Source organism: Passer domesticus, chromosome 8, assembly GCF_036417665.1.
Source record: "Passer domesticus isolate bPasDom1 chromosome 8, bPasDom1.hap1, whole genome shotgun sequence".
Classification (NCBI taxonomy): Eukaryota; Metazoa; Chordata; class Aves; order Passeriformes; family Passeridae; genus Passer; species Passer domesticus.
In genome coordinates, this window is record NC_087481.1 from 50112921 (window position 1) to 50125860 (window position 12940).

The following is a 12940-nucleotide window of genomic DNA, read 5'->3' on the forward strand; positions in this document are numbered from 1 at the left end:
CCCGCAGATTAAACTGCCGCTTAAAAGGCAAACTTGGATGCACTCGAGGTCTCCCTCCTTGAAACAGTTTTATCTTTACCCCTATATTTATTTGGTCCTGTTGTTTCACTCTTTGGGGGCGAGGGGGGAGAGAACTCGTTGGTGTGATCACCCAGATGTGCGTGGGGAACACAAATGTTTGCAACTGGTCTCCTCCAGTGCCTCATCTGCAGCAGCGCCCGTCCCACATGGCGATCGCTCCCCGTGCGTGCGGCATCCATCAGTGTTGACAAATTTGCTTAGAAAGTGAGGAGGGGAACAACGCAGCCGCCTTTTCCAAATTGTTTCCTTTTAAACCACCCTTTTTGGCTTTCGCCCTTGTTGCAGAGTAACTACTTTACAACTTTGGGAGAAGGATGAAAAGGAGATGAGAGATTGACTCTTGGAAAACTCGGATGACCGCGATAGCCGGCTCAGATTTAGGAAGTGGGCATCTTGTAGTGCTTGTAGGCAAGAGCAAGGCACGGGGCAGAAGGCTTTACCCTTGCTCAGTTCAGCAATGCTCTCGGGTGCCCCTGTTAATTCTCATTTAGGAGCAGCTTGGGAAAATACAGTAACCAGGGCACCATATCTCAAAGTTCCTCTTGCATCCCTGTTGCAGTAGGTCAGTGTTTTACAGAAATATTAAATACTAAAGGAAAAGGGAGGAGGGGGAGAGAACAGAGCTAATGGTAAAGGTCTGCCAAATGTCACCTCAGTGTTACAATGACAAGAAAATACACTTTCCTTACAGCTCTCCCCCTAAGAAATTTGTTTTGAGGGATTTGACAATCTTGCAGATAAAGTGACTGCTTGCTACACTTAACTGATCATGCTCCCTCACGGCCGGCCGGCGTTTCCTCGCTGCACTTAGTAATACCTGCGCAACCTGGCTTGGAGTAGCATTGTCATTGATTTCCAAAGTAACTGCATTTTAGCTCTTGTGAACAGACATACCTGCGTGGAGGGGGGGGGGGCGGGGGGGGGAGAAAGTCTTTTCCCCACTCCCTGGAAGGATGATGGTAAAGTGCTATATTGGAAAAGACAGGAGGCTTCTCTAAATTTTGATAACTGCAGCCGGCAATTTAGAAATAAGACACTTCTCACAGCCAACATGACAGTGGATTTTGAGCATTCAGAAAACACCAGGCCAAAAAACTGGAGACATCTTGATCTTTTAAGACAGCTTTTCCAGTACTTTAAGTGAAGGGGGGGGAGCGGGGAAAGAAAAAGAGGGAGAAAAGCTGCAAGGAAAATAATACAAAGCCAGCACAATTGGCATCTAGACAGTAAAGAAAAAAAGTTTTTGAGGTTAACAGAAGGAAAGACAAAGCTGTTATGTACCCGAGGGATGCAATTTTAGTGGGAATGGAAGATTTGAGTGGTAAAGGAGGAGCGCTTGCCTCTGGGTTCTCTCTCTTCCAGCAGTTCGGCTGCTGGCATCTCAATTTGAATTGCTGGGTGAGTAGCACTTTCTGCGTGCGCGCTTTCCGTCTTGACCATTGAACTTCTGATGTGACTTCTCTCCCTCTCCTCCTCTCTCCCTCTCCTTCCCTTTCTTCCTGTGTGGAATCAAAAAAAAAAAAATGGGGAGGGGGGAGAGCGTGAGAAACCAAGCAAGCATCTCCAGCTGTGACCTTTGTTAGCTACATTGTTTTTATTTATTTATTTTATGGTAATCGTCTTTTTTAGTAGGGGGAAGCACGACTTTTCGATGCCGCTAAATTTGACAGCAGCGGCGAGGAGCGAGCGGCAGAGCCGCTGTCGCGACACAATGGTGCAGCGGGACAGTTGTTGCACTCCTCCTCTGCGCCCTTCCCTCCGCCCGGCTTTGGGGTTTGCTTGGGGGGGCAGGAGGGGGAAAGGGATTTTTTTTTCCTCGTGCATCCAGGGTGGGATCGGGGTGTGTTGGCGGGGCGGTGTTTCAGAGCCCGGTGTGCAGCAGGTTTCGGGGGCTGATTCCTGGCTGCTGAACAATGGTTACCAGCGAGGGAGAAGTGTGTGCGCGTGTAGAGCTGTGTTACATCTGCAGTCAGGCACTCACACAGTGACCATGACATCACTAGCTTTTCTTCTCTTTTTTTCCTTTGGGGCGGAGGGGGCCACTTCAAAGCTTTCTTCAGTTCAGTACGATATTTCCTAAACTCTGAAACCATGAAGGTAAAAATGTTTGGGTTTTGGGGTTTTTTTCTTAAAGGAAGAAAAGTTGGTTTGTAGCAGGGCACATCTGTTACAGTTAAGGGGGTTTGGAGATGGAATGGTTTAACTCTTGTCATACACGAAACGAGATTTTTTGTTTTAATTATTAAAAATAATACACAGTACTATTTGTTGGGTGCTTTTGATCCTGTGTTTGGTTGACAGTTAAATTTTCTGAGTTCTTCAGAAAGCTCAGCTGTAGTGTGAAAGGGGAAAATTTTAGGAACACTGGGTAAGAATTATTTTACCCAGGGATAAAGGAGTATGAAAAATAAGACTGAACGCTGATAAATGTGAGATAGCACATGTTTTAATGCCGTGGTTCTGTGTTTGCTGTCAGAAATCCATGAGACTTTCTTTCTCCTATTATTATATATTGCAGAAAGTAAAGCTAGCCCTCAGCCTGTTTTGTGTATTACCCGTACTTGCAAGCAGAAAATAGAAACTTATTGGAGAATTCTACAATGCATCACATTTTCACTATTGGTTTTGTGGAAGTCTTGAGTTTCTGCTGTTTCCTTTTCTAACTCTGCCAGACTTGCTTACAGAGTCACTCAATCTAGGAGGAGGATTTCTATCACTTCAGTACTCTGTGGTACCTTTGCCTGATTAGCTTAATTGATTTATTCGCCTTTTCTAATATAAAAAAGGGATCAATTTCTGTTGAATTTGTCTAAAATTAATTAATCTAAAAGGACAGTTATTTAGATGTTTCTTCTTTGACTGCATGTTTTTGCATATGCAGCTTTTATAAAACTGGTGGTGAGATCTCACAAACATTTTACCTTTAGAGGATTTTTTTTTTTACTGGGACTTGGGGCAAAAGGCCTGACAGCACTGTGTAAATATGCCTGTTACTTTTCTTCTGAAATACTTGCAAGGTGTTTCAGTTCTGATGTGCATTTAACATAACATTTTTATGAAAACTTTTTTTAATTTATACAAGAAATATTTGATCTGGATTTACTTGATTGCATCACTTAATTGTGCAGCATGCAATGTTTTTAGCGTATAAAAAAATGAAAACAGTTTTTAGAGCATTCCTATTTGTTAGGGAATTTAATATACATTTGCTACATATGTTGCATATCGGTGTTGAGCACAGTCCGCTGTGATGATGCATTTTAAAAAGCTGTACTGAAAACTTGCCATCATATCTTAAAGCATGTATGTGCATGGTAGTTTTTTAATAATGCTGTTATTACTGAAATTACCAAGTACAAGAAGGTATAGGCATACATGCTAATTTTCTTTCATTTCTTGAAATTTTTTAACAGCCTTACATTCTTAAGTTCTTGCTGTAGACAGAAATCACAGATAGCCTAATAAAAATCAGGAGCCGTTTCTCCTACAGTATGTATGTCTGTCTAGTGCTGAAATAAGTGGTTTATTAGCAAGAATTAAAGCTGTTTATAATGAGGCATTTCAGAGAATGTTGGGCAGTAAATCAAATTGCATGACTAGGTATTCACACAAAAGCATGGAGCAAGGTCTGTCACGGCAATTATAAGCACTATTTTTCTTATATTTGCTTTTTTTCTCTGCTTTCATCTTCTTGTAATTTTTGTGCTTGTGTTATTGCTCTGTGCCTCTCCCCTTCCCTACCCTGTTTGTGTTCAGGACCATTTCCCAAAGACCTGCTTTGGTATCACTCATCTCTTTGCTTGGTGGTTGTGCATCCAGCACACCTTGTGCTGGTATGGCTTAGCAAAAAGGCATTTTTCAGTTCTAATGTAATATATGCCAAGTGTTTTTGCTTTTTTGCCTTGTTAGAATGAACGAAGGCTTGCCTGCTCTCCAGACATGGTATCTGTCCAGTAATTAAAATTAACCAAAGCATGCAGAGAAAGCACCGAGTATTTGTTACATTGGGGAAGAAACTGCCTCTCCTTTTGAAATGGAAGAAATAAATATGGGTGCTTTATTACCTGAAATTTGAACTGAGCACTACTCTGTGCTGCTGGTATGGGAAAGTCCACTTGTTGATCGAATAATCTCTAATGTTGATACTCAGTGTAACACTTGCCTGGATACTTGCAGGCCACAGTTCTGGCCTGTAGATGATGTAACTGGTGCGTGAATTCATATGCCGAGGTGAGGCAGAGCAGGTGAGCAGAGTGTTTTCTCTATCAGTGTGGCCTTAAGAGAATAAGTAAGGTAAAATCTAACTGCTGTAAATGTAATACCAGTGCTGCTGAAGGATCTCAAATTATGCACTTGTGTAGCAGGTGCTAGTTTGGGTCTACCCTGAAATTAGAGTAACACCACCTTGTCCAAGACTACAGCACTCAACTTGTATTTAAAACACCAAGTTCCTTTCTTTCACAAAAAAAAAAAAAAAAAAAAAAAAAAAAAAAAAAAAAAAGAAAAACCCCACTCCAAATACCACAGCAATAAACTTACAGCCCACAACAGCTTTGAAAGCAGAGTGTGAGCACACTTAATAATGTTTAACTAGTAGTGTGTTTTATCCTCCTGCATCGGAACTAACAGGCGGTAATTAGATAGCTAAACCCCAGTCCTTCCCCTTGTACACTAGAGGATTTGGCGTATGCTAATTGTCACCAGATCATTTCACATAATTGCCTTTCGGCGAAATTAAGTGGAAATTTCCTGAACATCTTAAATCCTCATTTCCCCACCCCCTCCCCTCGGTACCTTCGCACCCTGACAGGAAGGATGTGGAAAAATGTCAAGCACGGTGGCTCAGCTCTCCAGTATTCAGGGGACACTTAATCTGAGTTAAAAGGGGGAAAAACCAAAATTATTCTTTTCATGAATGAATTGCTGGACGCTTAGAGCCAGGAAGCTGATTTTGTTGTTTTGTCTGAGAGACTACTAATAGACCATGGGGTTTTATTGAAAGCCAGCAGTTCTTGCAGGGCAGGTAGGCACTCGCTGGCCTGGGAAGTGGTCAGGGGGGAAGGGGAAGAAATAGAAGGCTGCAAAAGTGTGTTTGTGTCACCATTTTTTTTTTTTTTTGTTAAATTTATATATTAAGGGTAGGGCAGTGGGTGTTGTTGCACAGTTTTTGGGGTTATTTTTTAAGGTTCTGCCTGGGGAGGGTACTGTCCCAGCACATGGTTGTCAGTGCTCCTGTCATCATTTGTGTGAAAGAAGAAAATGAGCCTTTTTTCAGCAGGGTGAGTTGTGATTATCAATGGAGGCCTCGTCTCATGCTACAATGGGTAGTTAGCTTAGGGCAGGACCTTAGGTAGGAATCAGCTACATTAAACTGAGAAAGGGCTCAGGCCACTGTATCAGCCATAAAGGAGCAAGGGGAAGTAGTTTTCAGGAATGCTTAGTCAGGTGTGAAAGCATCCTTAAAAAAATAAATTGTGACTTCACTAGTGAAACAGGGCTGGGTAAAATTAAATCTTTGATATTTTTCTGGAAATGGCTTCATCACTTGTGTTGAATTTTTATGCTTGGGAAGGGGATGAGTAACAAGTGGTGGATTTGTTTGGCTTTAGCTTCTCAGTTAACCTAAATTGTATGCAGTTTCCTTGGTGTAGTTTGGGGTGCCACCCAGAGTGGCTGCTGATGTGGGTGATCCCCAGACGTGCAGTGGTGCTTAGAGATGCTCTGCTTTGGGTGGTGGTGACTCTGCTGGAAGTGGAAAAAAAGTTTCAATATTTGCAGCAATATTTTGGAATTTGCCTTTACTTGCAACTTAATTTCCTGATTTTTGTGGGGCGGTAGGGTGGTGAGGGCGTGAAAAAGAAACTCCTTTTCTGAGTATCTTTGGAACTGCAGAGCAGTTCAGGAGCATCTGTTAGCATTTCACTGGCCACAGTCAGAAAAACTGTAATAGCATCATCTGGAAAATAGAAACTGTTTATAAACCTATTTTTTAATGTGAACTGGTATTGAATGGTACTGCTTGCTAAGCTCAGGCAGCATCTCCAGGAAGGTCTGCTAATTCAAGACCACTGTGGACCTGCATCCACCCTGGAGGAGGGGAAAAGGCTGACAAACCCTCTTCTGTGCTGCTTTTGTTTTATTGTATTGTATTGGCTCATAAAAGCACTTTCAGGGCCCATCTTTCTTCAGCAGAAAAGGAGAGCAGTGGGGAAGAGGAGGACATGGCAAAAAGACAGGCGGAGCTCTAGCTCCATTTGTTTTCAGTGTCTCGTGATTAATAGGTTTTAAGGAGGATGGAGAGCTCTCATTCCTCTGGTGGTGGAGGAAGGGGCCAGGGCTCTGGGCTCTGGGTGCAAGCACCTTCTCAGTCCCTCCCGGTCGTGGGTGGTTGAGGGGTGTCTGGTGGGCTGCAGCACCTCCCTGCCTCACAGGGCTTGAAGGACATTTCAAAGGCCACCCAGGTCAGGGAAAGGGGTGCAGCTCCATGGGCTATGCTGGTAGCTACTGGAGTTTCAGGCTGGGATGGTGCAGGAGCCTCCCCCTGCCCTCGGGATGCACTGGAAAGGAGTCAGAGGTTGGAGGCTTTGGCTGCTGACATGGCATGATGGCTTGTTTTCAGCCTGGGTGGCTTTTTGTGCAGACCTGCCTTTACTAACCCCACATTATCCTGGTGAGGACATCCTCTGGTGTCTCTGGCATGGTTTTTTCTGACCTGGAGTTGATATGATACCGTGGTTTTATTGCCAAAGCCAAACAAACCATGAATTTGCAAGCAGAATTTGCAGTCGTAAACTCTTCCTGTTTACAGGTTGGTTTCTCTTTGTGTGCTCAACAATACAGTGTTTCATCTTGTGCAAGTCCTATGTTGCTTTCAGAGACTTAGGAACTATTGATTTATACAGCATGTATTAACTTCTTCAATAAATGGGGAGTATTCATCAGTGGGGTGTATTAAATTGGGCTGTATACGCATAGAAGCATCTTTCATCCTGTTAATGAAATGTCCTTACCATGCAACAAAGACTAATACGCAGCAATTTATACACACAATCCCCTGCAGTTTAAATCTGAAGTTCAGATAGGTTTTTTTGTTCCCTAAAGGCACCTATCAGAACTTAGTCTAAATGGATCTCAGTACTCCTTTCAAACATTTATCAGTCCAAAATTTGTTGTGGTTTTGGTGTGGGAATTTTTTTCGTTCTAGAGCTCCATTATTGTTTAAACTGATCTGTGTTTAAGCACTCCCAGAAGCATTTCAAATTCATATAGAGAGGTTTAGTAGTAGAGCCCCTATGGGGACAATTTCTTCTGGTTGCTTCAGGCAGCAGTTATCAAGAAAAGCAAACTTCTCTTGTCTTTTTGCAATTCTTTACCATGCTCTCTAACCTAGCATATGAGACCTCAGCTTTCAATGGAGAGGGGTGATTTATCAGCAGAGGGCTTGGTACGTAGGTGCTGGGATTTGTCTTTACAAATCTCCACTTTTTCCAGTCCTGTTAGCACATGCCCTGATGCTAATCTGTGTGTACCAGTGCAGCTCCCCTTCCCATGCCTGACAGAGCCATAAATGGAGCTCTTCAACTTGCCAGAGAAACTCCTGCATCTCACAATTGCTCTTAGCTTAAAAGTGCCCTTGATAAAGTGCTCACAAATGCATATTGGAGAATATTGCCTTTTGCAGGGGGATGTCTAAAGTCATCCAATGGGTGTCTCCTATTGATGGCTTCTGTGGTTTACCTTTCATTGCCAGTGGATGGGGTTAGGACCACACTTGTTACTCAGGCAGAGCTCCCATTGACTTCAAAGAAAGATGCATCTGCAGGATTAATCCTGCTCTTTCCCAGATAGTCCTTTATTTTTCTTTTCCAAGGAAGCTTAGTTAACTTGAGGAACAGTACTTTTAAAGAGCAGCTTGTTTAGCATATTATGCATGTTTAGCTTGGCTTGCAAATTGTGTCTGCTGTTCTGAGGGGAGTTATAGTCCCTTTCCCCAGTGTGTGCTAAACAGTGCAAACCAGAATGGAAACCTGTTCCTGGGTAGTGGTACAGATGCAGACTGACTCGCTGGGAAGTGGATCACACTCCTCTGTCCCAGAGGGCATTTTTTTGAGCATGTATATGACAGTTTCTCTCTTTCTCCTGGTACTTTCTCCCCCCACCTTTGCCCCAGCATCATCAGAGTGGCAAAAGAGTTGTCCTACCCTTGCACTATTATATGAGTGCATGGTAGTAACCTAAACAAAAATTACTTACCAGGGGAAAAATTTGCAGACTTAAGGTTCAAGCTCTTAATTGTTGATTTTTGTTTTTCCTTTTGCTTTTTATTTGTCTCTGAAACATGTTAAGTGCAATACATCACAGTTGTTCTGTTTTGTGGAGATATTGTGGGCGGTCTTGGTATATCAAAGCAAGGAGTGGTGGTTTCCCACAGTTTATATGTAACCCTCTATGGTACATCTGGCTTTGGTGATGGAGCCATGTCAGTCCAGCTTTCCCCTCACGTGTTGTTTCTTATTTATTGGCTTAAGTCTGACCCTCTAATGTTATTCTACTTATATTTTTTAACTAACCAGCTCCAGTTTCTGTGAAAATAAGCTCTCTGTGGAAGACAGCACTTAATGTCTGTCAGGGTCTGGGTGAGGTTTACAATGATGTGAAGATAGTGTTGGGAGAGCACAAAGCTACAGCTTGTATTAACTTCTTCAATAAATGGGGCCACACTGTGGTTCACCTAACAGCAGGAGTTCACACAATTCTTGGCCAGAAAAAATAGCTCTTATTGGAAATGATCATTTTTGTGAACCTCATCAACTGGTCATTTGGCTTGTAATGTCTTGTGTTGTTGAGTAGACGCCTGCTACTTTGTGTGGTGTGAAATATAATTTGTTAGGTGAAACCCTTACCAGAGCTTTCAGTTACTGTCAGACTGCTTGGGTTGGTTCACTTGAAAGAGAACAGATTTTGGGTTAGAGCATCTCCTTTGGCTTTTTGAACTTGGAGAGCCATATCCTCATATCTCCTCCTGATGTGAAACCATTATGGATCCACATGGCCAAAAGTTGTCCTTGGCTGTTCAGCTGCCAGATCTGACCCACAACCCAGCCAGCACAACGTGCTGTTAATCATAGCATTGCTTGTCATGACCACATTCCTTCCTGCATGGTGGCCACTTGTCAGGGGAATCCCCTGTGCCAAGTGCTTGGTGGTGGAGAGGAATCATCCCATGTAAGGGTGGCAGAAAGAGATGAACATGGTGAAGAACACAGGAGAAGTTGTGGGAAGCACAAGTACAGCTCTTGGCTGTCTTCTTTTGGATGCACACTTTTTTCTGCAGTTATCAAAGCAGTGAACCCAAATAGCCACTTATGGCTGGGGCGAGCCAGAGCATGGTGGAGGAACTTCTTCATTTGGCCAAAGTATGGTGGAGGGACTTCTTGTTTATTCAGGGAAGACAGATGTTTCTTTTCCTCCTTGCTCCCAGTTTGTCTTCCCTCTTCCTTCCCCACAGTCTAGAAGCTCATTCCCAAAGAATAACTGAATTCTTTTTGAAATGTTTGTAAGGGAAGCTCAGAGCATTGGAAGCCAGATGAGATAATAGCAATGGCTTGTCTAAGGTGACACAGTGAGGGGGTGTGTGTGTGTTTGGGGGTGCTGGGGAGTGAGCAGTGGGCTTGGAGCCATCCTGGAGCAGGAGGGTGAGCAGGAGAGTGCTGGCAGACCCTGAACAGCAGCGGCGCTATCGCGGCCACCGTGGTATCACTGCTTTATTTTAATGTGATTCCTTTTACTTGATGTTAATGCAAGTTGTTCCTTACTTAAAGTAATAAAAGGAAATGAAGACACATTCTAAAATGAAACCTGACTCTAATCCATTCATCATCTAATACCAGCCTCTTTATCTTTGCTGGTACCTAATCTGGTTAAATGTCCCTGTTGTAGGATTTTAGTGAAAATCCTCTATGGGGAATAGGGTTTTTTGCAATTGGATTACTCGCAGTAAATGGTCCAGTGGTTCAGCTGGTTTCAGCTTAATTTTTTCTTTGTGATCTTGTAAGGGTAAGTTACAGTTCAGCCTGCCTTTTTCTTTCATTCATTCACTCCTTTTTAATTTTTTTTTTAAATTGTTGTTGAGAAAAATATTTTTTTACCCCCAGAGCTAGGAATGTGATGGGGAAAATCTCATGATATCTATGTGATTATTCCCCCTAGAAGAGTGTTAATTTCAATGGCTTTATCTGGGGGGTTTTGCCATTATTTATATAGCTGAATATTTTAGTAGCCTAATTAATCAGTATCCAGTTTCCATTTGTTAGCGCTCTCTGATGAATTGATAATTAATCAGCTCTTCTAAAATATATATATAAAATATGCAGGTGATCGCTTGTCAGCTTAATGCTTGCTGATGAAGGGAATACTCCAGCACTACAAAGGCTTTTTATCTGGAGTATTTGCAATGAGCAGTAAAATGCAGAACTGAGAGTGAGAACAGGAAGGGGAGAGGAAAAGACCTACAGGTCATTGAGCATTTGGGTCTCTTGCTAATTAAATGGGGGACTCTCTCAGCCCCTCACTGTGGAGTCTGCCAGCATCTTGGAGGTGAAGCACAAGATTATAAAATAAAAAGGAAAAATTTTAAAGAATTGCTATTGCTCCATACAGGAGCATGACAGGTCAAAAAGATTAAAGAACCTCAACAGCAGGGAAAGTGTGTGAGGAGGTTTTAAGCAAGAGGGTGGGAAAACTGCAAGGGTGATGCCAAGAAGGAATCTGGAAAAGTCTGAGGATCACATCGAAATCCTGGCTACTCAGATTTTTGTGTCTTGTTCCTCGTGCTTTAGTGGGAGGATGTCCAGCACTGCTCTAACAGTGTCAACCTTTTTCTCTTGACAGTCTAACAAAGTGCCAGTTGTGCAGCACCCACACCATGTACACCCTCTTACGCCGCTTATCACATACAGCAATGAGCACTTCACACCAGGAAACCCTCCTCCACACTTACCAGCTGACGTAGACCCCAAAACAGGTAGGTGGGAAGTATTTTGGGGGTTTCTTTTCAGAGGGAGTGGGTGGATCTTCCCTTTTTGCACATTAGGGGAGAGGAGTGTGGGAGAATGGATTTCTCTTGCTGGAGCACCAAAGGGGGCATGTAAAATGTCAAACCCAGACAAAATACTTTCTTTTTAAGCCAATTAGACTTCAGAAGGAAACCCACTGGGTGAATTTTCATAGAGCTTCTGCAGGGTGACACCAGAGTTGCATGTGTGGGGTCTCTTGCAGGTGTGTTTCTGTGCAAGCATGATACCCCACCTGGTAGTTCAGTCTACCAGTGCTTGGTTTGCATGCACGACCCAGAGAATTAAACATGTACATTCTGTGATCTGCACTTACAAAATTGCAGCCGGAATTTTAAAGGTGGTGGGTCATGACCGGTTTCAAAATGAATCTCTTTTAATTCCCCAAATCCCATTGTTTCTGTGTCAGGAGTTCAGCCATTTTTCTTCTATAATGTTGAATTTTCATCCACTGTAACTACTTAGCTCCAGCTTTACACTTGCAACTCTTTTCCCCAATGTAAGTCTACCCAGCTCTAAGTTCAGCCTGAAGGGCACTCTGCTTGAATATAGAGCACCACGTAAAATCCTGACTAGATTTATTGGTGTTACAGAGTAGAATTTACATGTTATTCTAACTTTTTAAGAGTCCCTTTTTAACCTGAGGTCCCAAAGTCAAACAGTGTCAATCTTCTTTCTCCAGGCTGCACTGAGCTCCAAGTGACAGTGGTTTTGGCTTTGTTAATCCAAACCCCATTTAGTTAATTGGGAAGTTCATCAGAAACAGAATTCATGTCAAAGGAATCACTCTGTGTCAGCCCTAACTTATGCAGATAATTTATCTGAACTCCGGCCCTTGAATGAGACTGTGCATTAGCTGGTTGTCACTCGATATGCTTCAACTGGGGCCCCCTTTTAATTGTGCTTAATGCTGACTTCACGTGGCTTGAAAGGAATCCATCTCACCATCCCTGGATATTGCAAGTGAATGGCATAGTCAACCTCTCATTTAAATAATGGTAGTACAGGGAATAGCTTTTAAATGGTTATCGTAAAACATATGATTAACGTCTGTAGACTGTTTACTTTTCTTCTGTGAACATTCTTTCAAGTGTGCAAATAGCTCAGTGGATGGTTAAAGCCTGGTTAATCTGTTTGGGTTTTGTAATGGAGAAAAAGCAATGTCTGCATGAAAATGTCACACAAGGAGATTTAATTTAGAGATTAAAAGCTTCCCAAGTGACTTAAAAAATAGTTTTTAGCCCTGAATACAGTACCCCTTCTTCTTAATGCTCACTGTTTTAATTTTGCTTCTGCTGTGTAATTGTGCCCTGGCTTGTTAATTGAAAGACCCAGCTTTGTAACCCTTACTCCTCTGAGTAATTCCTATTTGCTCTTAAGGTAAGGAGCGTTAATATTTAAGGCTTGTTTCTGGTTTCTGCTTTCTGAGTAGGAACTGCACCTCATCCAGAGAGAGGAGGGGTGGGCTCTCTGTCCTCCCCTGCACACCTTCAACATCTGCCCCTGGTTTTACCAAGCACTTCCAGGGGCCCTCACCTCCACTCCTGGTTTCAGAAAAGTTTTCCTAGGTTTGCTCAAAAGCAAACACCATTTGCAATTTTAATGACTTTTAAATTTGTTCTGGAGATTACTTTGGAGTAATGCCATGTTATTGAGTACCCAGTCATCACATGGGTAGGGCCTGTGGTCTTTTGGCTGACTTTGAAACTAAAATAACCATGCAATTGTTGCAGGGGCCATCTTTGTGTTGAACATTTAAGAGAATATCTAATACAGCATCACACCAA

The 12940-nt window shown here is 42.7% G+C and overlaps 1 protein-coding gene across 21 annotated transcripts in view; it reads left to right on the forward strand.

Moving 5' to 3' along the window:
* The window catches only part of TCF7L2 (transcription factor 7 like 2), a 172346-nt gene that overhangs the window by 134220 nt on the left and 25186 nt on the right, over positions 1-12940 (forward strand). For 19 of the 21 annotated variants that reach the window (XM_064431326.1, XM_064431333.1, XM_064431334.1 and 16 more), the window contains one exon: positions 10972-11104. In XM_064431326.1, the coding sequence (XP_064287396.1) occupies positions 10972-11104 (133 nt within the window). Of the gene's footprint in view, positions 1-1073; positions 1480-10971; positions 11105-12940 lie in introns of those variants that run through there. The other 2 variants (XM_064431335.1, XM_064431336.1) reach the window with 2 other exon arrangements.